The sequence below is a fragment of the Equus asinus genome, chromosome 27 (assembly GCF_041296235.1).
Source record: "Equus asinus isolate D_3611 breed Donkey chromosome 27, EquAss-T2T_v2, whole genome shotgun sequence".
In the NCBI taxonomy this organism is placed as follows: Eukaryota; Metazoa; Chordata; class Mammalia; order Perissodactyla; family Equidae; genus Equus; species Equus asinus.
Genome location: NC_091816.1, coordinates 39,051,168 through 39,077,500, shown reverse-complemented (window position 1 = coordinate 39,077,500; position 26,333 = coordinate 39,051,168). Strand labels below are relative to the sequence as shown.

The window sequence follows — 26,333 nt, the reverse complement described above, 5'->3', positions numbered from 1 at the left end:
TTATAGCCATTTTAACAGGCGTAAGGTGGTATCTTAGTGTAGTTTTGATTTGCATTTCCCTGATGATAAGTGATGTTGAACATCCTTTCGTGTGTTTATTGGCCATCTGTATGTCTTCTTTGGAAAAATGTCTGTTCATCTCCTTTGCACATTTTTTGATTGGGTTGTTTGTTTTTTTATTGTTCAGTTTTTTGAATTCCTTATATATTATGGAGATTACCCCTTGTCAGATACATGATTTGCAAATATTTTCTCCCAATTGGTGGGTTGTCCCTTTGTTTTGATTCTAGTTTCTTTTGCCTTGCAGAAGCTCTTTAGTCTGATGAATTCCCACTTGTTTATTTTTTCTTTTGTTTCCCTTGTCTGAGAGGACATGGTATTTGAAAAGATCCCTTTTAGTTCGATGTGAAAGAGTGTACTACTGATATTATCTTAAAGGAGTTCTATAGTTTCAGGACATACCTTCAGCTCTTTGATCAATTTTGAGTTTATTTTTGTGTATGGTGTGAGGTAGTGGTCTACTCTCATTCTTTTACAGGTGGCTGTCCAGTTTTCCCAGCACCATTTATTGAAGAGACTACCTTTTTTCCACTGTAAGTTCTTGGCACCTTTGTCAAAGATTAGCTCTCCGTAGATGTGTGGTTTTATTTCTGGGCTTTCAGTTCTGTTCCACTGATCTGTGTGCCTGTTTTTGTACCAGTACCATGCCATTTTGATCACTATTGCTTTGTAGTACATTTTGAAGTTAGGGATTGTGATACCTCCAGCTTTGTTCTTTTTTCTCAGGATTGCCTTAGCAATTCAGGGCCTTTGGTTGCCCCATATGAATTTTAGTATTATTTGCTCTATTTCCAGGAAGAATGTCATTGGGATTCTGATAGGAATTGTGCTAAATCTGTAGATTGCTTTGAGTAGTATGGACATTTTAACTATGTTTATTCTTCCAATCCATCAGCAAGGAATCTCTTTCCAACTCTTTACGTCATTATCAATTTCTCTCAGTAATGTCTTATAGTTTTCATTGTATAAGTCCTTTACCTCCATGGTTAAATTTATTCCTAGGTACTTTATTCTTTTAGTTGTGATTGTGAATGCAATTGTATTCATGAGTTCTCTTTCTGTAAGTTCGTTATTAGAGTATAAAAAAGCAGCTGATTTTTGTAAGTTGATTCTGTACCCTGCAACTTTACTGTAGTTGTTAATTATTTCTATTAGCTTTCCGATGGATTTTTGGGGGTTTTCTATATATGAGATCATGTCGTCTGCAAACAGCAAGAGTTTCACTTCTTCACTGTCTATTTGGATTCCTTTTATTCCTTTCTCTTGCCTAAGTGCTCTGGCCAAAACCTTCAGTACTATGTTGAACAACAGTGGTGATGGTGGGCATCCTTGTCTGGTTCCTGTTCTCAGGCGGATGGCCCTCAGTTTTTGCCCATTGAGCATATCATAAAATTTTTATGGAACCACAAAGGATCCCACATAGTCAAAGCAATCTTGAGAAAGAACAAAGTTGGAGGCATCACGCTTGCTGAAGCACGAGAAAGCAGCCCAGCTCCAGGACCCCAAAGCGACTCAAACGGACGCAAACTTTGAAGCTGGAGGCCTAGGGCGGACCAGGAGTCCATCCCAGGGCTGGGCGGGGGCTCAGGCCCCGCCCCGCGCTGGCCCCGCCTCTCCGGCTGAGGCCCACCCGAGCACTGCTCTCGCCCTCCCTAGGCCCCTCCCCACACTAGCCCCGCCCCTCCCTGACTAAGGACCCGCTTGCTTGCGCAATTTCCTGCCGACCCGGAAGCAGATTTCGCGAGCGGAGGTCCCACTCTGGTAAGCGAGCTCCGGTCTCTGTAGTTGAGACCCGAACGTCGCGTCCCCTTTCCCGCTCGGTCCTGCACGCCCGGCCCGGGGACCCTGCGGACGTCACGGGCCCCGCCCGCGGGGAGACCGCCGCGGCCGGGTCCGCGTCCGTTTCCGGTTACAGTCGCCCGGAGGCCGTGCCCGCCGGCCTTTCTCCTCCGGGCTCTCGGCTGCGCCCCCGCCCCGCGTCAGGGCCCCGCCGCCCCGCTCGGCCTCAGGGCAGCCCCTGCACGCTGCGCCCTCCCCGGCCCTGGAGTTTGCAGACCCAGCCCTCCCCCGAGGCCCCTCCCCTGAGGCCCCTCCCCATCCCGTCCTCCTGCGGCGGGCCCTGCGGCCCCCGCGGCTCCCCTTCGGTCACCGCCTCCGGGAGGCCCCGGGCTGGTGGGGGGCCGCCCCTGCCCTGCGACCCTGTGTTTGCTGCCCCGATCCCAGCCGCCGGCGGCGCCCGCAGGGTGTGTTCACGTTCCAGCCCCACTGGAGAGTGCGCTCTTGCGACCCGAGGGCGGCTGTGTTCCGTCCCTGCGGGTGTCGGGGTGTGGCGGGGGATGCGGAGAAAAGACAGAACGAGGAGACCGAAGAAGTAAGGAGAGTGAGGGCTTAGAAAGGGTAAATAGGGAATAGGAGGTGGTGTGTGCAGTGGACTTGGTAAGAGGCAATAAAAGTGGAAAAGAAAGTGAACTGGGCGAGAAGCACTGGGATACATGAAAATAGACAAAAAGAGATGAACAAGCGTAGAATAGATGAGGGGACTTTGACCAAGAGTCACAGTTGGGGCAATAGACGGGTAGACTCCAAATGCATTAGGTGCTTTTTTAAATTTCCAAATTACTTTCGCTTTTAAATTTATTGTGTCAAATTCAGATTATGAGGCCTCAAAGCTTTTCTTGTCTTTATTATATACTGAAAGTATTCTTTAGTGCTTGCTGGGGAATTTTACGCTATTTCAGTGTGCTGTTGGTAGGGAAGTTGGTGATTTTTGTTTTAACAGTCAAAACCAAGTTTAAACAGGTAGTCTAATACTCAACAGCTTCCTTTTTTCTCTTACTTGATCTTTTAATAGTCTATGAGCTAAAGTTTCAACTAAGCATGTGATCTCTTCAGATTCCCATTGTCCTTTTTGGCAAATGTTGAAGGATGGGCTGAATTGTCCTGGAACTTTGTTCTAACAGATATCATCTGTTCATGATGAACACATTCTCCAGAGCTGTCTCCATAGCTGACCTTTTGTGTTTTCCAGTGCTGATAATTAGGTCGTCTTAATGTTATATTTTTTGTTGTATTAATGTGATGTTCTGGAAAAGATAAATTAAATGCTTTCAGTTAATATGATTAAAACCATGAAAGAGAAGTTGCTCTTGCTCAGAATGAAATATGGTCTGGAATCTTTAGAGGCAGGGATGAGAGGTGTAAGCCTTTCCACTATCCAGTCCAGGCCACCCCATGCCTGTGAGGCTAGTGATGGTTACTCTCTACCGGCCTCCCCTGTTCACATCTCTGCCTGCCCCAGGATACACACACAGTCTCACAAGGCAGCTGGGTAGGGAAAAGACCAAGACTTCTTAAACTAAACACAGACCGAAGATCTCCAACGAGGAAGTGGTGCTTGGCTCTGGGAAGACAGCTTGGCGGAGGAAGGGCAATGCAGTTTGGGTGTTAAGGAATGGCAGAGAGCCAGGGAAGCTCCAGAATAGGAGAAAATGTGAGCTCTTGCCATCCTCACCTGTTGTTCTTGTGCTCAGCCGGGTACTAGAAGAGGCTGCGAGGATTGTGAATTGAAAGGGAAAGTCACATCGACTCCCATACCCGTAGCTGCCACATGACATGTGGGCTTCACCAAGGTGGAAGGGTGTTATGAAACAAAGGGCAGACAAACTCATCTGTTGATCTCTGTGCAGGACTTTATTGTCCCTGCTCCCGATGGTTCAGTAGACAGCAGAGAACCATCTTTTCCACATGTTGAATTCCTCCCCACGTGTGTGATTCTGGCAAAGGGAGGTGATAAGTTATTCAAACACCTGAATGGCGCATTCTCAACACTCAGCAGTGCCTTCTCAAGACTAATCTTGCCTGAGAGAGACACTCAGAGGAGGAGTCAGGAATGGCTCTTTCTCTGGAAAAAGTCATATTATCTGTCCTCTACTTCCTGAAATGCTGTTTTTAGGACCTTCTAATCTCTGACTCTTAAGTATCCTGTGTAACACATTTCCTCACTCACCAGTGGCCATCCCTCACTCCTCTCCCATCTCCAGACCAATTCTGTCTCACTGTGAACCAGTGACAGAGAACTTGTGAAGTGGCTCGATCTGGGGAATCGTCCTAAGAAGTTCTTTATGCTCAGACATTGGTTAGAGACAAGGACTAGGCACTGTGGTGTCAGTGAGGTTTGCCAGTAGGGATTGCAAAGGGACCAGATCCCGATGTACTGTCAGCTCTCTGCAGGCCAGGATTAAAGACACTGCACACGTTAGTAGTGAGTTAATGTCGGGAATACTTGAAAGACACTGGAGAAGAATATCAATAAGGGGAAGATGGTTATACCTGATTGTATAATGCATTTGAAGCTTAACAAAGTGGATCTGTGTTTTTGTCCTCAAACTATTAACGATTTGCAGTAGAAGGGTGAGGTTAGAAACTGATAGCTGTGACAAATTAAGGTGGCATTTCATCCACATGACAGAGTGTGTTTTGTTCTGTAATCATTGATTAAAAATGGAATCAACCTAAATGTCTAACAGTAGGAGGACTTTAAAATTGTTAACAGCACATCCATCCCAAGCAGACCTTGGTGTTCCTGGATTGGTAAAGAATCGACTTCTCTGCAGACATCTGAGGTTTCCTCCATTTTGGGTAAGTTGGGATTTAATTGCTGAGTCAAGGGATAGCGTATTTCATATTGTAAAAGATTCTGGCAAGATACCCCCCCGACAACTGCCAAGAAGTCCTCGTCCGCCAACAACTCATGAGTTTCCCCCTACTTTAACTAGGATTTCATTATGTGTGTGTATATATTTGTAAATTTGAATAAGATGACAATTCTTTGTTTTTATTTGCATTTCACTAATTACTTTTTGAGACGGAATACATTTTATTCTTTATAGACATATGTACGTAAAATGAATTTTTCTACTTGACTCTTTTTTTTTTGAGGAAGATTAGCCCTGAGCTAACATCTGCTGCCAATCCTCCCCTTTTTGCTGAGGAAGAGTGGCTCTTAGCTAACATCTGTGCCCACCTTCCTCAGCTTTATATGTGGGGCGCCTGCCACAGCATGCCTTGCCAAACAGTGTGCAGATCCATACCCGGGATCCGAACCAGTGAACCACGGGCCGCCGAAGCAGAACGTGCAAACTTAACTGCTCTTCACTGGCCCGGCCCCTACTTGACTCATTTTTGATGTGTACTTCGATAATATTTTATATGTTCTAGTTTAATCATACACGCATACACACACAGGCACACTTTGTTCTTTTCATGTTTATGTGGTGAAACCACAATCCTTCCTTCATGTTCTTTGCTTTTTGGTTTTCCTTTGGAAGGCGTCACCTGTTTCATGTTATAAAATATTATTTTTCATTCAGTCCTAATGTTATATTGTTTAATATTTTTGTTTTAAAATTTAATTTGTATTATTTTAAAATTTCAAATAACATAGATTCGCAAGTAATTTGACCTATCTCCATTTTTTTTCTTTTCACAATTATTTTGGCTATATCCTCACTCCAAATGAAAATTGAGACAAAACTGACTTTTAGCATAGTTCTCATTTTTTGTGTGAAGTACTGCATGTGACTTAAATTTGGGTTGCACCAAATTTCTGCAGTCACTGGGATTTTCCTGTCACCATGTCCTCTAATCTTAAGATTTAGGCTTGGCAGGCTTTATTTATGTCATTTTTATGTCCTAAAAGGTTTTAAAATGTCTTTACATGGGTCTGCAAATTTATTTTAAAAGGACTCATAATATTTTGCTCTTGTAGGTAGAGAGTGATTTTTGTGTGTTTGCTTCATTTTTAAATTATTGATGAACAGGAAGTATTGATATCAGTATATTATGAATAGATTTGTCCACTTCTTAAAATATTCTTATTAGGTATGAGAGTTAAAATGGGTCCTCCTATTTTTTTGAGTTTGAAATCGTATCTTCTGAGAATAACTACACTTCTAGCTCTCACTCCATTTTTATATTTCCTCTCTTTCCTTGGTCCTGACTCAGGCATCCTGTGCAGTAGTGAATGGCAGCAGCCCTGGCCAGCCCCCTTTTCTCAGCCTGACCTTCAGTGGAACTGCTTTGTTTACTACTGAATATGTTTCTTGAGATTTTCTTGATTAACAAGAATTCACCACTATTTGACATGAATTTTAAAGATTTACATTTATTTTTTAAGATCAAATATTTTCCCAAAGGTCTGCTGATGTGATCTAATTTTTTTAAATTATTGTGTGAAAGTAATAGGTTTTCTAGTATTGAATCATTCTTTCATTATTGCAGTACACTCCACTTGACAGTGTTGCATAATGCTTCAACATGTTGAGCAAACTCTCACAAATCCGTTTTAGAGATAGACTCTGATCTATAGTTCATATATTAAAATTGGTTAATCAGATTGTTATTATTGATCTTACTTGTGAGTGAATATTTGTATTTTCTTGGAAATTAATCCATTTATCCTACATATACAAATTAATGAGAATAGAATTCTTCCCATTTTTATTACATTTTAAATTATTGCTTTTAAATGAATACATGGTCTGTTTTAATTGCCAGTGTTATTTTTTTTCATGAATCCTTTTTAATTCCTTGATTTTAGCATCAAAACTTTTATGGATTTCTGTCAAATCTGTTTTTTCATTTTATTCTTTAACAATTTATTTAATCTTATTCTTTTAACTTTTGTTAATATCTGCTTTATTTGTGAAAATTTGAAAAGTCCAGAGACTTATGCCTGTTTTTTCTTGGTTTGTAAATGTTTTTAAAGTCACTGAAAATTTTGGCCTTAACTCTCACCCAGAGGCTTGTAACTTGGAGCAGTTCTTGGTGCAAACCTCTCCATCTCCTCCAGCACAACTGGGTGCAATTAACTATCAGTGTATTCAACTAATCAGGAAATACTGTTTCCACTATTGGAACTTTCTTACCTCTTCTTTCTCTCAACCGCTATTACCTAGCACTGATTTCTACAATACTTCCTGCTTCTGTTTCTTTATGATAATCATTAAATAAATTAGACATCAGACAGGCCTTCTTTACACCTTGACCAGCCAAACATAAAGTTTCGTTCTCTGTTAACATGTCTTTAGGTTTATATAGTAACACGTATTGTAAATTAATAGTTATTTGCTTATTAGATTTTAAGTGAATTAAGGAGAGGAAATATAATGTTTTTTTCTTAACTGTATGCCCAGTCCTTAGCACTAAGTCTAACTCTTAATCAGTGCTCAATAACATCTGAGAAATTTTAAAAAATTGTTTTGTTTATACTTTTCTTTTCCTCTCATATCCTTCCACCTCTCCCATCACAGTTTCATTACCAACACCCTATGCCAAAAAAAATCATCTAATTCTTAAAATTCATCAAACCTTTCTTAATTCCTTCATTCCAACCTTCAGCAAAAGGCTCATTTATAAACATGAATCTGTTTCTATCACTTTCTTGCTTTCAATTCTCTCGTGGATTCCCACTAGCTTTAGAAGAAGGACCAATCCGATTATAATGACCTTTGGGCCCTGAAATCTACTTGCCTGCCATCCCATCCAGTTCATCCCATCACTCAGCTCCCTTCCAATGTGTTCTCACTTGCTGGGGCACAGCATATTCTGTGATGTGTTCATGATATTATACGTGTTCCCTTGTCTGAGAAAAAAAACTCTGAACTTATTTCCTTAGAAAGCTTCTGCAAAGCTTTCTAAGACTTTAGCCAGCTGAAGTTTTAAGGTATCAGATAAATTATGCATGCATTTGAAGAGAGCTTTCCCACCTCCACAAAAGAAATACTTTAGTATACATACACAGCACTCTTGTCATGATTTAAGTAGTCTTCTAAAGTAGACTTTTTACTCCACAAGGGCAGATGATCTCTCTCTGCTTTACTCATCAGTATAGTTCCACTCCCTGATACAGACTTGACCTGAAATATATGTTCATTTATGGCAAAAGATCATCACTTGCCTGAAGAGTGTTGCAGCAAATAGGCTGAAAAGACATAGAACTTCACAGAGATATGTGAAAATCCAATTGTTGATGTAGTTTACTACAAAAATAATACATTCTAAACCTTTTTTTACTGTCAGAAAAGTATAACTTTAAAAAAGAAAATGACAAAGTATTCCTTATGGGATCAAATGCCTACACCTGAAATGAAAATATATTGCTTGATTTTTCTTCAGAAATAATATATCCTTCTATAAAGAAATGTCTTAAGATTTTTGAATGTTTCATTTCCTTTTAACGTCAGTTTAAAAAATATCCAATTTAGAGAGAGAAAGTAGAATGTTGCTTGCCAGGGGATTGGGGAAGGGAGGAATGGGGAGTTGTTTAATGGCTACAGAGTTTCAGTGATTTTTTTGTTTTTCTAAAAAAATTTATTGGAGTCATAATGGTTTATAACATTGTGAAATTTCAGGTGTACATTATTTATCAGTATTCTGTATAGACTGCATTGTGCCTACCACCAATAGTCTAATTTTTATCTGCCACCATATATATGTGCCCCATTAATCCTTTTGTCTTCCCAACAACCCCCTTCCCCTGTGGTAACCACTAATCTGTTCTCTTTGTCCATGTGTTTATCTTCCACATATGAGTGAAATCATGCAGTGTTTGTCTTTCTCAGTCTGGCTTATTTCACTTAATACCCTCAAGGGTCATCCATGTTCAGGCAAATGGCACAATTTTGTCTTTTTTTATGGCTGAGTAATATTCCGTTGTATATATATACCACATGTTCTTTATCCATTCATCAGTTTATGAGCATTTGGGTTGCTTCCACATCTTGGCTATTGTAAATAATGCTGCAAGGAACATAGGGGAGCATAAATCTCTTTGAATTGTTGCTTTCAAGTTCTTTGGATAAATACCCAGTAGTGGGACAGCAGGATTGTATGGTTTTTAATTTTAATTAAAATTTTTTTAAAAAATTTAATCTTTTGAAAATTATCCATCCTGTTTTCCATAGTGACTGCACCAGTTTGCATTCCCACCAACAGTCTGTGAAGGTTCCCTTTTCTCCACGTCCTCTGCAACATTTGTTATTTTTTGTCTTGGTAATTGTAGCCATTCTAACAGGTGTAAGGTGATATCTCATTGTAGTTTTGATTTGCATTTCCCTAATGATTAGTGATGTTGAAAATCTTTTCATGTGCCTATTGGCCACCTGTATATCTTCTTTGGAAAAATGTCTGTTCATATCCTCTGCCCATTTTTGGGTCGGGTTGTTTTTTTGTTGTTCTTTATATATTTTGGAGATTAACCCCTTGTTGGATATATGATTTTCAAATACTTTTTCACAGTTGGTAGGTTGTCTTTTTCATTTTGTTCATAGTTTCCTTTCCTTGCAGAAGCTCTTTAGTCTGATGTAGTCCCATTTGTTTATTTTTTCTGTTTTTCCCATGCCCGAGTAGACACGGTATTTGAAAAGATGCTGCTAAGACCAATGTCAAAGAGTGTACTGCCTATATTTTCTTCTAGGAGTTTTATGGTTTCAAGCCTCACCTTCAAGTCTTTAATCCATTTTGAGTTAATTTTTGTATATAGTGTAAGATAATGCTCTACTTTCATTCTTTTAAAGTGGCTGTCCAGTTTTCCCAACACCATGTATTGAAGAGATTTTCCTTTCTCCAGTGTATGTTCATGGCTCCTTTGTGGGAAATTTGTTGTCCGTAGACGTGTGGTTTTATTTCTGGGCTTTCACTTCTGTTCCATTGATCTGTGTGCCTGTTTTTGTGACAGTATCTTGCTCTTTTGATTAATATAGCCTTGTAGAATATTGCAAAGTCAATTGTGATTGTGATGCCTCCAGCTTTGTTCTCTCTTCTTAGGATTGCCTTTGCTATTTGGGGTCTTTAGTTAAGTTCCATATAAATTTTAGGATGCTTTGCTCTATTTCCATGAAGAATGTCATTGGGATTCTGATTGGGATTGCAGTGAGTCTCTAGATTGCTTTGGGTAGTGTGGATGTTTTAACTATGCTTATTCTTCCCATCCATGTGCAAGAAATATCTTTCCATTTCTTTATGTCATTTTCAGTTTCTTTCAGTAATGTCTTACAGTTTTCACTGTATAGATCTTTCACCTCCTTGGTTAAATGTATTCTTAGATATTTTATTCTTTTTGTTGCTATTGTAAATGGGATTGTATTCTTGAGTTCTCTTTCTGCTAGATCAAAATGCGACTGATTTTTGTAAGTAGGTTTTGTACCCTGCAACTTTGCTGCAGCTGATGATTATTTGTAATAGTTTTCTGATGGATTCTTTAGGGTTTTCTATATATAGAATCATGTCATCTGCAAACAGCGAGAGTTTTACTTCTTCCTTTCCAATTTAGTTACCTTTCGTTTCTTTTTCTTGCCTAAATGCTCTTGCCAAAACCTCCAGTACTGTGTTGAGTAAGAGAGGCAAGAGTGGGCATGCTTGTCTTGTTCCTGTTCTCAGAGGGATGGCTCTCAGTTTTTCACCGTTGAGTATGATGTTGGCTATGGGTTTGTCATAAATGGCCTTTATTAGGTTGAGGTACTTTCCTTTTATACCCATTTTATTGAGAGTTTTTATCATACTGGATGTTGGATCTTGTCAAATGCTTTCTCTGCATCTATTGAGATGATCATGTGATTTTTATTCCTCATTTTGTTAATGTGGTATATCACATTGGTTGATTTATGGATGTTGAACCATCCCTGTGTCCCTGCTATAAATCCCATTTGATCATGGTGTATGATCCTTTTAATGTATTGCTGTATATGGTTTGCCAAAAAATAGTTTAGGATTTTTGCATCTATGTTCCTGAGTGATGTTGGCTTGTAATTTTCCTTCTTTGTGTTGTCCTTGTCTGGTTTTGGGATCAGGGTAATGTTGGCCTCATAGAATGAGTTAGGAGGTGTTCTATATTTTTCACTTTTGTGGAATAATTTGAGAAGGATAGGTATTAAATCTTCTTTGAATGTTTTGTAGAATTCTCCTGAGAAGCCATCTGGTCCTGGACTTTTGTTTTCTGGGAGGTTTTTGGTTACTTGTTTCAGTCTCTTTGCTTGTGTTTGGTCTATTCAGATTTTCTATTTCTTGTTTCAATTTTGGGAGGTTGTATGAGTCTAAGAATTTATCCATTTCTTCTAGGTTATCCAATTTGTTGGCATATAGTTTTCCGTAGTATTCTCTTATAATTCTTTTGTACTTCTGTGGTATCCATTGTAATTTCTTCTCTTTCATTTCTAATTTTATTGATTTTCATCTTCTCTCTTTTTTTCTTAGTCTGGCTAAAGGCTTCTCAATTTTATCTTCTCAGAGAACCAGCTCTTAGTTTCATTGATCCTTTGTACTGTTTTTCTGGTTTCTATTTCTCTTATTTCTGCTCTAATTTTTATTCTTTCCCTCTTTCTGCTGACTTTGGCTTTGTTTGTCCTTGTTTTTCTAGTTCTCTTAGGTGTGGTTTACAATTACCTACTTGGGATTTTTCCTGATTGCTGAGGTGGGCCTGTATTGCTATGAATTTTCCTCTTAGAAGTGCTTTTGCTGCATCCCATGACAGTTGTTATGATGTGTTTTCATTTTCGTTTATCTCCAGAAGTCTTTTTATTTCTTCATTGATCCAATCATTGTTCAGTAGTATGTTGTTTAGTCTCCACATATTTGTGAGTTTCCCAGCTTTTTTCTTGAAGTTGATTTGTAATTTTATAGCACTATGGTCGGAAAAGATGCTTGATATGATTTCAGTCTTTTTAAATTTATTGAGGCTTGCCTTGTTTCCCAGCATATGATCTATCTTTGAGAATGTTCCATGTGCACTTGAGAAGAATGTATATTCTGCTGTTTGGGAATGGTATGTTCCATATATTTGTTCTATCTATTATGACTATCTGGTCTAGTTTTTCATTATTGTTGACTTTCTGTCTGGATGATCTATCCATTGATGTAAGTAGGGTGTTTGAGGTCCCCTACTATTATTGTGTCGCTGTTAATTTCTCCCTTTAGGTCTGTTAATAGTTACTTTATGTTCTTTGGTACCCCTGTGTTAGGTGCATATATAGTCATAAGTGTTATGTCCTCTTGGTGGAATGTCCCTTTTATCATTATATACTGCCCCTCTTTGTCTCTCATTTGTCTTTTTTATCTTGAAATATGCTTTGTCTGATATAAGTATGGCAACACCTGCTTTCTTTTGCTTGCCATTTGCTTGGAGTATCGTCTTACATCCTTTCACTCTGAGCCTCTGTTTGTCTTTAGAGCTGAGATGTGTTTCCCGGAGGCAGCCTGCTGGGTCTTGTTTTTGAATCCATCCAGGCACTGTGTGTCTTTTGATTGGAGAATTCGATCCATTTAAATTTAGAGTGATTATGGATGTATGAGAGCTTAATGCTGCCATTTTATCTCTTGTTTTCCGATTGTTCTATATTTCCATTGTTTCTCTTCTTGTGTATTTTTTATTGCCATTTCAGTTTGGTGATATTCTATGATGCTTTTCTCTTTATCATCTGTGGTTCTGCTCTGATTTTTTGTTTAGTGGTTACCATGAGGTTTGTATAAAAGATTTCATAGATGAGATAGTCCATTTTCTGATAGCTTGTTATCTCCAGTAGCCTAAGCATGTTCCATCTATTTCCTCTTCCCTGTCTAAGTTATTGTTGTCACAAATTACTCCATTTTGTGTTGTGAGTTTGTGATTAAAATAAAATGTTTATAGTTAGTTTTGGTGCTTTCCTTCCCTTTATCTTTAATGTTATAATTAAATGTTTGCTAACCTCTTCTGATAGAGAGATGCAATTTTCTGATTTTGTCTATTTATCTCCTTGCTCAAGGCTTTATGAACCTTTCCCTTTTTGTTTCAGATATGGGGGCATTCTTTTTTTTCGTTTTTTTCTTTTTTGGTGAGGGTTATTGGTCCTGAGCTAACATCTGTTGCCAATCTTCCTCCTTTTGCTTGAGGAAGATTTTATCACCAAGCTAAGATCTGTGACAATCTTCTTCTATTTTGTATGTAGGATGTCACCACACCATGGCACAATGAGGTCTGTGACTGGGATCCAAACCCATGAACCCTGGGCCACAAAAGCGGAGTGTGTGAACTCAACCACTATGCCACTGGGCCAGCCTCTGAGAGCATTCTTGATAATTTCTTGTATTGGGGGGTCTTGTGGTGATGAACTCCCTCAGCTTTTGTTTATCTGGGAAAGTTTTTATTTCTCCATCATATCTGAAGGATAATTTCACTGGATAGAGTATTCTTGGCTGAAAGTTTTAATCCTTCAGCCTTTTGAATATATCATTCTGCTCTCTCCTAGCCTGTAACATTTCTTCTGAGAAATCCACTGAAAGCCTGATAGGGGTTCCTTTGTAGATTATTCTCTTTGGCATTGCTGCTCTTAATAGTTCTTCTTTGTCATTGACTTTTGTAGTTTTACTAATATATGTCTTGAAGAAGGTCTTTTTGTATCAATGTAAAAATGGGAGTTCTGTTAGCTTTGTTTACTTGTAATTTCCATTACTTCCCCAGATTTATGAAGTTCTCAGCTATTATTTCTTTGAACCAGTTCTCTGTTCCTTTCTCCCTCTGGAATACCTATAATCCTTATATTGCGTTTTCTGGTTGGGTCAGATATTTGTCAGAAAATTTCTTAATTTTTTTTTTTAGTCTTAGTTCTCTCTCCCTCTCCCCCTGAAGCATTTCTATGTTTCTGTCCTGTGAATTACTAATTCTGTTCTCCATAATGTCAGCTCTGGTTTTTAAGATTTCTAGATTGCTTTTTATTTCATTCATTGTGATCTTCATCTCTGGTGTTTGTGTTTGGGTTTTGTTTCTTTTTTAGAGTTTCAATCTTTTTTTGTGAAGAATTTCTACTGCTCATTAATTTTATTCTGAGTTCATTGAACTGTCTTTCTGAGTTTTCTTGTAACTTGTTGAGTTTCTTTATAACTATTTTGAATTCTTTGTCATTTAGATTGTAAATTTTTGTGACTTCAGGGTTGGTTTCTATCCTGTCACTTTCCTTGTGATCTGAAGTGTAATGTATTTCTTCATGGTGTTTGATGAAGTGGACCTTTGTGGGCACATAGTGTTAGCATTTGGTCACAGATTCCACCTGCCACCACTGGGAGGTGCAGCAGAAGCTGTGAGTTTTGAATCTGCCACACCCACTGGAGGTTGTGCCAGTATGGCTCATCTGTGTTTGCCTGCTGGCGGCTGCTGCTTAGCGGGTCCCACACACAGGCAGTGGCCCTCTGGTGCAGATCCACTGCCCTGACAAACCACCCAAGCTAGTGTGCCAGGTGGGAGGGGAGGGATGCCTTTGCACATGTGAGCCTGCTCTGCACTCACTGGTGGCCTGCCTGGGCTGCTTGGCTTGCTGGGGGCATCCATGTGGTGGCTGAGCTGCCTCAGTGTGGAGCAGTCCTGCGGGCTGGGGCGCAACTCTGAAAGTGAAAGCCTTCCCGCAGAGGCCTTCCTGTTTCCCCATGTCCTCTCAGAGTTGCATGCCAGCTGCTGTGTGAGGTCCCTCACCCTAGATCACTGCTGCTGGGAAGGGGGAGGAGATCTGCTCATTTCCTTCCACTGCTTCCTGGGAATCCAGGACCCCCACCTTCAGACCTTATGGCTGCGTGGCTCTCTCAGACGTCCTCTTGCGCTGTGTGGCTGTCCTCTGTGGGTTAATGAATGTCCTTTTGGTTATGTCTTAGCGGGGAGAGACTAAAGGAACAGCTCACTCCACCATGATGATGTTACTCTCCCCAGAGTTTCAGTTTTACAAGATGAAAAGAGTTCTGGAGATGGATGTTGGTGATGGCTGCACAACATTCTGAATGTAGTTAATACGTCTGACCTGTACACTTCGAGATGGTTAAGATAGTAAGTTTTATGTTATGTGTATTCTACCACAGGAAAAAAATTGCTATTTATAGTAAATACTGAAATTGATCATTTATTTTAGAACTATGTAACACTTTGAAGAATGTAGAGTTTTGCAGTTCTTAGGATATCAGCTAAATCTGACTTGAAGAGACCTACAATGGATGCACTTTCTCTTGCTTGGTGGTAAAACTGCACCTTCTGGAATCCTGAAAAATATTTTTCTTGAATATAAATTTATTGTGCACAAATATTTAATGGAGTCACACTGATGCCCACAGCCTGAGAATATGTTCATAGATTACAAATCCTGTTACAAATCAAGACTAGGATAGGTTCTCTTGCTGCAGATTCTCTCCAGTACTGACCAGAACAACCAAAATCCGTAAAACAGTCAAGTCTCTGGAAAAAGGTGTGAAGGTTGCTTTGTAGACTTTTAGACAAAGTGCAGAATTAAAGGATATAATTTGTTGTTCTTAATTTCATCTATTTGATTTACCTAATGAGAAGGAAAATATTTCCTTAAGGAGCCATTTCTTGACATATTTATCTTGATTGGAACCCACATTAATCAGATTTGTCCTTTGGATTAAGACACTGGTGAGGTTATCAGCTGCATTAAAAGAGCTTACCATCAAAATGATGCATTTTCTACAGAGACAAAAAAGCTTGGAACTCTGGAATGTTGTGTCAGTGTCCTCAATAAGTATTTGGCTTCACTGGGTTTTCCACCTGTTTAGGTTCTCGTGAGCACTGGAGATCATTTTCAACAGGAGAGGTAGACCTCCTTTGTGTTGTAAATACATTTTTGTGAAGGGAAACATTAACTTTGGCAGGAGTTCAATGAAGGGATCTCTGAGGAATTGACATTTAAACCAAGATTGAAGGAAATAAGTATGGGGTGGGAAATTGTGTTTGGATTTGGGTGGAAATTAGGGATGGCAACAGTGAACAGTGTAGAAGTGACAGCAATGCTAAATTGTGTTTATGATGTTCTGAGAGAGCAAACAATGTCAACTCTTGGATGTCTGATGGAGGCATTAAAAAGATTAGAGACTAAAGAGTAGTATTGGGGGGAGTGAGAGGTAATGTCCTGAGATATATTTCATTTCAAGTGCATGTTAGTTTGCAAATAGAGATGAGAGCTCAGAAACGAAATTCAGACATGAATTTTGTCAATTTCAATTTAGAAACAATAATGGAAGAATTAAAGCAACTGAATGGATGTGTGAGCATGCTGAGGCACACCAGTGTACGGAAGTGAGGAAGGCTGGAGTGGGATGGAGTCTTGAGATGTTCCAACAATGTTATTTGAGAAACTTCTGACAAGTGATAAGGAGTTGGAATAACAAGATTAATTTGAAGACAACAGTAGACTGAGATCTCAGAAGAATGTAGGAAAAAGTACGTTTTCCAGAAGAGGTCGTGTTGCACTTACTCTTTTGTTCCCAGTTAAAGCCTGAGGTACACACGTTGGATTTATTTGTGCAGGTATCATTGGTGATCACATCATGTTGAGTGGGACGTTAGGATACAGCAACTGCACCTTCAGGTTTTAGTACGATTGTAAAGTTGGGAGCAAGAGAGAAGAAATTGAAGAGGAAGTGAGTTCGGAGGAGGTTTTAGTTTCAAGATTGAAGAGATTTAATGAGTTTAAATGATGAAAGGATGCACTCTGATGAGAGGAGAGGTTGCTAGCAAAGGATATAGTTTTTAATCAATAATATAAAGTTCTCGACAAAACAAGAGGAAGTAGTTCACTTGGAGACATTGGGCTTAGCCGTGAGTAGAGATGAGTCCTCAGTTTTACAGGAGAAAAGGAGTAATTAAAAGATGTAAATGCAGGAATATTTGTACATTTTATGATGTTAGACTGGGGTAGTTTGTCAAGTTATATAATTCATCTACTTTAGTAGGAAACATCTCATCTTTTGAAAGTGAAGGGAGAAGTAAGAATGTATGAGTTCAAAGGCATGGAGAACGTTTGAAATATTTATGGAGCATGGAAGATTGATTAGTTAACAAGACATATAGTGGGGTTGCCAGATATATTTTAGTGCCAGTCACTGAGTTGTGACTCCAGGTTTAGAGGACGGTCAATATCCTAGTCCTGTGCAGTCAGATGCAATCACAGAACAGGGAGATATTTAAAGTCACCTTTTATTGGGGTCTTGATCAGCAGATATGGTAAGTAATCAGAAGGACATAAAATAATGTTTGTCTTGGTAAATATCTATTGAAATGAGTAACTGAATTAAACAGGGCAGCAAAAATGAGGGGGGTTGAAGGCTGCTGTTCAGGAATTGGGGTAATGCAGTGGTTCCTGGGTGGTAGAGAACATGGGCATGGGGAGTAATTTTGTGGAAAAGCATGAAAGAGAATAGGTTGTAAAAACAGGGTATGGCTTCTGTTTATTAGAATTTCTATTCCAGGTAAAAACTAGATGTGGTGTGTAACCCTTAAAGAATTTGAGCTTAGGAGGCAGGCAGAGGAAAATGGAAATTATACCTGTGTCACTTTCTAGCATGTGCTTATATGTACGTATATGCTTATATACATGTAATTTTGTGCCATTACTTAAGTTTTCTGAATCTCTGATCATGTTATTTATTAAACTAATAAGTGAACCATAATCAATAGAGTTATTTTGAGGCATAAGTAAGCAAATGTATCTAAATCTCCAAGCACAGAGTCACATTTAGTAAAACTGTTGCTTTCTTTTCTTGATGTCAGTTATCAATGGGTGAGTTAAGCCTCCTTCTCTTTATCACTCATTATCATCATTTGTCCACGTAATATACCTAATTATTTTTGATGTTTTATGGGAGGGTTTTCACTTTATAAATGCTTTCAGAGACACACACACAATGCAATAATGAAATTCAGGGAAGCCGCAGCTAATGATGATTGATAAAGGGCAGAATTTCAGCTACCACTTTCCTAAAATATCGGATGGAGGAACTAAGTTTTCTTCTAAAATCCCTTAATTCTGTCATTTCTGAGCCTAGTGCCCTATGAGGATTGTTGGACATGATACTAGTACTGTAACCATATACTCCTGCTATTTTCTGATGCAGGAGATTTTAAGGACTAAATTTGCAAGATGGGTGCCATCAATTCCTCCAAATGGAATAAGTCACAGAATTGATTAACCCTGTCATAAAATATGTTCTTAATTCTCTTGGTTCATAACCAAATCAATGCAGAACAAATCTAAAAGTCAGTGTTGATGGAGTGATATTGCTGGAAACCCCACTTGGAAGAGACAGAATGATTCAGGATAAGTGTGCCCAGGGGGCCAGGGGCAGGAAGGAGCAGGAATGGATTAAGGCACCAGAGGGCTGGGATGGAATGGGAGAAACTGCTAGTGCACAACCCAAGATTAATTAAAGCTGAGGAATTCCACACTGGTTACTGGAGATGGAAACACATGTAGCATGAGTCAGGGATTCCTGTTTTGGAATGAGGAGGCAGTTGAACACTTCTGAACACTGTGGGTTAATTAGCATACAGAACTCACTGGTTTTCACATTCTTCTCTCTAAATTGAAGGTGTTTTCTTTACTAGCAACAATAGTCATAGCCTTCTTAATTTTGGCTCTGATAGAGAACTCTTCCCCTATTTCTCTTAGAGCCCACTGCATGTTTCTGTGGGTTGGGCTGGGGGATACTTCCACGTGAAGGAATGGGGCTTCATCACAAGTGGGTCTGGACATTGTCAACAACTAGACTCATGGCTTCTTTCTCCTTCCTCAGCTTTACCTCCTGTTGCTTGGACTGTGTGTGAGTGAAAACCCAGAAGACATTTGGCAGCTGAGCTAGTGACAATGGAATCACAAGTGCGTAGGGAATTACTCTTTCTACTGAAATTGCATCTCTATTGCCAGTATATGGGCTGTTTGTCCTACAGGTGGTCATATTCTGCATTCATTCACCAGATTTTTCAAGGATCTGAGCTTCAGTTAAGTTTCCTCAGAACTCTGGAATGGTCATGTTGGGTCAAGGACTCATCAAGTGGTAATCTCCTTCCCAACATTAGACTAAGATATTGCAGCGTCTATTAATGCTGTGTGTTCAAGATGAGAAGAGAAAGTTTTCTTTTTCTTATCCAGTCCATGGCCTAGTTGGCAAAAAAAATTCACTCATTAACCATTGTATTGACTGTAATGGGTTTAGGATTGAGGTGAATGCAGGTGATAAAGATGAGTAGGGAGGCAGATATTTCCACAGGTGAGCTCAGTTAATCCAGTATCACAGGTGCTGGGGGAGTACTGATGAGTGTAAAGAAGAAGGAATGGAGAAGTCAATGAGGAGTCATTCATTCATTTTTTCCAATTTTAGATTTCTTAGAGTTTTGAGACAATATGTTTGTGCTCTTTGAAAACTTATAAAAAAGAAAACTGAAATTCTCATTATTACCCATGTCCCAAATCAAGAATTCTCTCTCTCTGTAATTTTCCTTTTGTTCGAGTTTGATAACAGAAACAATGTAAAGGAAGTATTGTTTCCTTAATTTTGGCTGTGATTCAGGAGAAGGAGTATAGGAGGTAGAGTAAAACTTAAGGTCCTGTGAAAATTTTTTATGAATTCCAGGGGACAGAACAATCAAGTGGCTTTAGCTATGCTTGAAGAGAGAGAGATGAAGGAACAAAAGGGACAATGATAACTGATAGTTGGAAGTCCCAGAAAAATTGAGAAAAGGAGGCCTCAGAGAGGCCTTCCTGTCAAAATAATACTGTCCTTCAGGACAGAAGTCTCAGAGCCTCTGGCTTCTGTTGCTAAACCATTTATCCTTATACTTTATAGTGAACCTCCTTGTCCCAAGTGCTGTATGAATTCACTTGTGCAGAATTCTGGACATTGTTTCAATATTCTCTGCCATTTATTGGATAATAAACCTAGAAGTTGCATTTAAGAAAGTTTTGCTAGATACTTAGCCCTTTACACATTAGCTCATTGGATCTTTCAGAATTCATAACAGGGTCAGTAAACCATTTCATTGATGTGGAAACTGAGATCATAAGGGGGAATAATCTAACCATAGTCATGATTAAAAAGTGGCAGATCATGGGTACTGCCTCTCTTGTGATGAGTCTATAGATTTACTTGAAATTAGTGGAGAAAAATGTCTTAGTTAAAATTTTCAAGTAAAAGTTTTATGGTCATGATCTGGAAGTCACAGTTACAAATTTATTGGGAAATCTCCAAGTTATGTTATATCACACTTCATGTATTCTCTCTATGTAATGAAGTTTTATGTCTTTAGAGTGTATATCTCTGTGGGTATATATGAAAGTCAGATGTCCAGGTCAGCACTGAGAATGATGTGACTGGACCCAAAATGTTGTTGAGCTTCCTGTATACTTATCTACCACTTCCTTGCTACTGTCGCCTGTACCATCCTGCCCTGCAGATTGTCAGAGATGGTCCTGTCTGAAACAATGTCTATAATATTTTAGGAATCAGTGACCTTCGAGGATGTAGCTGTAGCCTTCACGCAAGAAGAGTGGGCTCTGCTGGACACATCCCAGAGAAAACTATTCAGAGATGTGATGCTGGAGAACATCAGTCATCTGGTCTCAATTGGTGAGTCTCTTACTATTTATCATGTATGTATGTATTTATTCATTCAACAAGTATGTAAAAAAGCTTTCCCATTCCTCCAGACTCTGCCTTGATTCTTTCATAACTACCTTACAGCAATTTCCTTTACTTTTTATGTATATTTAGTTTGTCATTGCACTAGAATGTAATCTTCCTGACGCGATTTCATATCTTTCATGCTACTCAATCTTCAACACTCAAACAGTGGTGGGATCTCATTATTTTTGAATGAGTAAGTAAATGTATTGATTTTTTTAAATAATTATTTTCCTGCAGACACTATGGTTAGATTAGACCACAGTATTAAAAATAACAGACATATTGGAGCCAGCCTGTGGCATAGTGGTTAAGTTCGGCACACTCTGCTTTGGCAGCCCAGATTCATGCATTTGGATCCCGGGCACAGACCTATACCACTTGTCAGCTATGCTTTGGTGGCAACCCACATATAAAGTGGAGGAAGATTGGCACAGATGTTAGCTCAGGGCTAATCTTCTTCAGCAAATAAAAAATAAAAATAACAGACCTATTGTTTACCACATAAAACCTAGCTTTTTATGGTGGCATTTGTATTTACTTGATTCTTTTTGGATATAATATTCAAACACTGTGAAAACTTTTATTTTCTCACTGAATGAAAATATTGAAGATTCTGCAGTCTGTCTTTGAACTTGGGCATGAGCGTCAGCAATGATAGGTCCTTAATGTCTTTGGAAACAAGTTCAAGAGGTATCCTTTTGCTGGTAAAGGACTATCCATGTTTTCAACATACCCTTCCATGGGCCGACCTTCAAAGGTTATCTTATTCTTCCTCATTAGTTGGTCTGGTATTGATGATCATGCACTGTTATGAGCATGGAACTCAAAATCCACTTATCTTTTTCCTACAAACAGGCAATCAGTTCTACAAATCAGATGTTGTTTCCCATTTGGAGCAAGGAGAGCAGCTTTCAAGAGAAGGGATATGTTTTCTGCAAGACCAGAGTCCAGGTGAGCTCCAAGAAGCTGTACTTCAGTAGGAGGAGGAGCCTGGCCAGTAAGTGAGTAGGCCCTAAGAATGATCAAATGAAGATATCTAAGTTTAGTGATATTTCTTTAAATGTAGACAATGTCATAGGGGGAAAATTCTTCAGATGTTGTCATTATACCTTATTAGATATACATTAGATATCAATTCCTATGCAAGTGTCTTTCTATCATTGTCTTTGGCTTTAGGGAAGGTGATACTCATGTACTTACTGGAGTTAAACATTCACAAAATGGCCCTTTTCATGGATCTATTCTATGAAGATTTTCCCTCTTTTCCTCCTCAATGTGCCATCCTTATTTTATTTTTCTCCTATTTCAGAACTGAAAATGTCAATTGTTGATGTCCTGTAATGTGTTTCTTCTCCTTTGAGTATTCCTCTACTTGATATTCCCATCTATCTGTCAGTATTTTAAACATACTCAAATGGACATTGGGTTTCTTCAATATGTTAATCCCCCCAATGCCACTCTACCAATTTATTTTTCTCTAATCATTTCAGACTGGGAAGGTGATCTTAAAAAACAAGAAGTGATATGCATGCAACATATCTGCAAGAAGGACACATCCTTAATCAGTGCAATGGTAAGCTTCATGGGCGTGAACATGTTCTTCCAAATGAAGACCTGGGAATTGAAAGAGTTAGGAATTTGGCACAATTACCTGACTGTAATTAAATGTGAGATCAAGAGTTCTCAAAGCAGAAAGCTTAGTTGGGTGTTAGGGAAGAAATTAACCTGAAGTCTTATAAACAGACAATTACATAATCATGGCTTATATGCCTAATTTTTGAAACATAATAATGTGTTAATTTGAGATGTTACAAAAGAGAAAATCTCTATGCTTGCAGGAGAGTAGTACCTCATGTTTATGTAACTAATAGAGGAATAATTTTAACTGGAGTCTGTCACTGAATGATTACTCTAGAATTTGTATGTAGAGAAATTAATGCAGGAATGAATAAGTGTGACCAAACCTTTAACAGTCTCTTATTTCCTTTGAAAAACCAGAGTTCTCACACTCAAGAGGATTCTTTTGAATGTAGTGATTTGGGAGAAAATTTTACTGAAATTTTAACGTTGACTCAATGTGTGATGCCTCCAATGGGAAAGAAACCCTATATCAGCCAAGAATTTGGAAAAGCCATCAGTTACTTGTCATCGTTTAATCAACTTAAGCAAATTCACACTAGAAGTAAATCATATGAATGTCATCAGCATGAGAATGCTTTTATTCAAGGCTCTGCCCTTAGACAACACAATAATCCTCAAACTGAAGAGAAGACATTTGAATGTCATGTATGTGGGAAAGCCTTCAGTAAAAGTTCTAACCTCAGACGACATGAGATGATTCACACTGGAGTGAAACCACACGGATGTCATCTATGTGGAAAAGCCTTCACTCATTGTTCTGACCTTAGAAAACATGAGAGAATTCACACTGGAGAGAAATCATATGGATGTCATCTGTGCGGGAAAGCCTTCAGTAAAAGTTATAACCTGAGGAGACACGAGATAATTCACACCAGAGAGAAACCACATGAATGTCATCTCTGTGGGAAAACCTTCACTCACTGTTCTGACCTTAACAAACATGAGAGAACTCACTTTGGAGAGAAACCATATGAATGTCATCTATGTGGGAAGACATTCAGTAAAACGTCTTATCTTAGACAACATGAGAGAACTCACAATGGAGAGAAACCATATGAATGTCATCTATGTGGGAAGGCCTTCACTCATTGTTCTCACCTTAAAAAACACGAGAGAACTCACACTGGAGAGAAACCATATGAATGTCATCTATGTGGAAAAGCTTTCACTGAATCTTCTGTTCTTAGACGACATGAGAGAACTCACACTGGAGAGAAACCATATGAATGTCATCTGTGTTGGAAAGCCTTCACTGATTCTTCTGTCCTTAAACGACATAAGAGAACTCACACTGGAGAGAAACCATATGAATGTCACCTGTGTGGGAAAGCCTTCAATCACTCTTCTGTCCTTAGACGACATGAGAGAACTCACACTGGTGAAAAACCATATGAATGCAATATATGTGGTAAAGCCTTCAATAGAAGTTATAACTTTAGACTGCATAAGAGAATTCACACTGGAGAGAAACCATATAAATGTTGTCTGTGTGGGAAAGCCTTCAGTAAATATTTTAACCTTAGACAACATGAGAGAACACACACTGTTAAGGTAATAAATATGCAAGAGTCACTACCCGTAGCTTCAAACTATAAACACTCTTGAGGATTCACACACATTGATGAAACACTATGTTTGTAATCAGTGTAGAAGATCCTTTATTAATCCTTGTTACTTCACTCAGCTGAAGTTAATTCAAAGTGGAGAGAATTCATAGGTATGTCATCTATATGACAAAACCTTTAGACAGTGGACTGACGTGGGAGACAGTATATGACCTGGGAGAACTAACTGTAAATGAATGAATGTGGAAGAATCTTCATCCACAGCTCTGAAACAAAATGGAGAAATCACATGTCAGAGAAATGCTATGTATGTAATCAATATAGAAATACCTTCATTTATAATTTGTCTTCTAAATAAGTAAGTAAACTGCACAGGAAAGAAAATCTAGATTTTTAATCACTGTGCACTCTCCATTTAGCACCACTCTTGGCATACACAAGAAAATTCGGTGTCAAGTAACTGCTGAAACAAGAAATAAGTCAAAAAAATTTGTTACTAGGATGATAGAATTTTGTTGCCAAAGGGCTTTGTGCAACAAGAACAAACTAGGACATGAAGAATATCGAAGATATTTGGAGTATCATTTTCAGAATGCCTAACACATTTACACTAATTTATGAAATGACAAAGTACTGCCCCTCCTAGTGACAGGCAAAGCCAGGAGAGCAGAAGGAAGCCAAGAGAATCTGTTCTTGCCCATCTTCCCCTGTCACAATAGCCACGAATCCACACATCACCAACTGGGAATGAGACCCTTGAGTCCCAGCCCTTCTCACACACAAATGCAGAAGGCAAGGAGAAAAAAAGTGGAGCTTCTCCTCTGCCAGGATAACAAGAGGCTTGGTCCTTGGTACTCAGTTGAACGTGACTGATGTCCCTGTTTCACAAGTGTCAAAACTGAGAAAATAGATGCATATAATTAACAGCCCATGTTTTTCTGAGGGAATATGCAATACCCTTCCCACTTTATTTCTGTGCTTTTGTTTGAATTTATATTATTGATATGTCTTCAAACGGACTAATTTTGTTTTCTACAAAAGTCTATTAAACTCATCTGTTAACATCACCCACAGACCATAGTTTCCCAAACCCAGCAGTATTGAATTTCTCCATCTCTTCATGTTTCTTTTCATTTCCTCTATTTTATGTAATATAATAATTACTATAAATTCCTTTTCTCCTAACTCCAGTCTAAAGATATATGTGGGTTTATTCATCATGTGTCTTTTTTCTTTATTTTTCTATCTCCTTTCCAGCTTCTTTGTAAAGATCTGTTGTTTTTTTTTTCAATTTTTGTTAGACATTGTCTAAGAAAAAGGAAGAGACTGAGGTTGAGGTGGTTTTACCCAGAGAGGTTGACTGTTCTCTCTCTTAGGTAGATAGAGTGAAGACATCACTTTTTCCACTAGGAATTGAAAGACACTCAGGCTGGGTTGCAGCCTTGATTTCAGTCAGTCTGACCTTCATTCCTTTCAGGTCATTCTTCTGAATTTATTACAGGCATCTTCCAAAGTACCGTAAACTGAGAAGGTATTACACTGACTTTCTCGTTCTGTCCCCACCTAATAACCTATGGGGAAAAGCAGCCTGGTATTGGAGGTTCTCTATATTTCAATAAGCCCACCCCAGTCCACATGTCCATATGTTCATCTGCTTGTTTTTATTCCTGAGTAGTGTCTTTTTGCCTGTTATTTTCAGATTTTGGAAGCAGTTTCCCCAGCTGTGGAAATCAGATGATCTCACCTCTCCTAACAAGGACTCTCCCTTTCTGGAATCTTAGTTCTTGTAGTCCTCTCTAGTTCCACAACTCTCTAAGTTTAAAACAATACACTTTTAAAGTGAATCTTTATTTTCTATTTCCTGTCTTGGCTCTACTTACACATGTTACCTGGAAGCAGAAATCCCAATATTTTGCTTGAACAAATTTCCAGCTTATTTCTCCTCAGTCCAGAAAGGCTATCTATTTTTTCTGGGACTATCCTCCCATGGTGTTAATTTTCAAATGCTTCAGGAGAAAAACCAGTATGGACGTGGTACTCACATTGTTGGGCTTCCTGTTTCTCACAGATTGTATCTCAAGTTCTGTCAGAACAGGCTGCACTCCAGTGCCTTTAAACAGTTATGTATTTTATTAAGATTTTATTGTTGATATTGGTTGGTCGGTCCAATGAAAGCTACTCAGTCATGGAAGAAATGAGAATATTTTACCCTGAGATATTTTAAACCAAAGAATGATTCATCTCTTATTTTAACATATAAAATATTTAAACCAGAACTTTGAAAATACTACTGACTATTCATATAGGAAAAATTCTCCACAATTGACAGCTTGTAATTACATTAAAACCTTGATGCATCCTCATGGGAAACTGGTTTAATTATCTCCACTTTCCTAATTTAATTTTTGGTGTTGCTTTTGTATCAAACACCCATATGCAGATCTTTTGTTTTCACCTCTTCTACCTTATGGCACCATAAGAACCAGCTCTTCTGGGCTCTGATGAAGGTCAGCACACGTTTTGTTCCTGTTCCATGTGCTCCCCACCACCCCCTAGTCTTGGGTTTCCATGTTCATGTCAAAATGT

At 38.7% G+C, this 26,333-nt stretch overlaps 1 protein-coding gene across 21 annotated transcripts; it reads left to right on the top strand.

The window, feature by feature from the left end:
* The first annotated feature begins 1,764 nt into the window (after positions 1-1,764).
* On the top strand, positions 1,765-24,814 carry ZNF596 (zinc finger protein 596). 21 transcript variants are annotated; one of them, XM_070499748.1, is made up of 10 exons: positions 1,799-1,821; positions 4,613-4,698; positions 14,018-14,165; positions 14,786-14,899; positions 16,090-16,303; positions 18,655-18,737; positions 20,358-20,484; positions 21,397-21,492; positions 22,032-22,114; positions 22,540-24,814. In XM_070499748.1, the coding sequence occupies exons 6-10, from the start codon at positions 18,726-18,728 to the stop codon at positions 23,785-23,787; spliced, it is 1,566 nt and encodes a 521-aa protein (XP_070355849.1). In that variant the 5' UTR covers positions 1,799-1,821; positions 4,613-4,698; positions 14,018-14,165; positions 14,786-14,899; positions 16,090-16,303; positions 18,655-18,725; the 3' UTR covers positions 23,788-24,814. The 21 variants fall into 21 exon arrangements, with proteins under 21 accessions (XP_044616443.1, XP_070355848.1, XP_070355847.1 ...); XM_070499747.1 differs by lacking the exon at positions 14,018-14,165 and having other exon boundaries at positions 1,780-1,821; XM_070499749.1 differs by lacking the exon at positions 14,018-14,165 and having other exon boundaries at positions 1,783-1,821; positions 16,090-16,363.
* Positions 24,815-26,333: the final 1,519 nt, after the last annotated feature.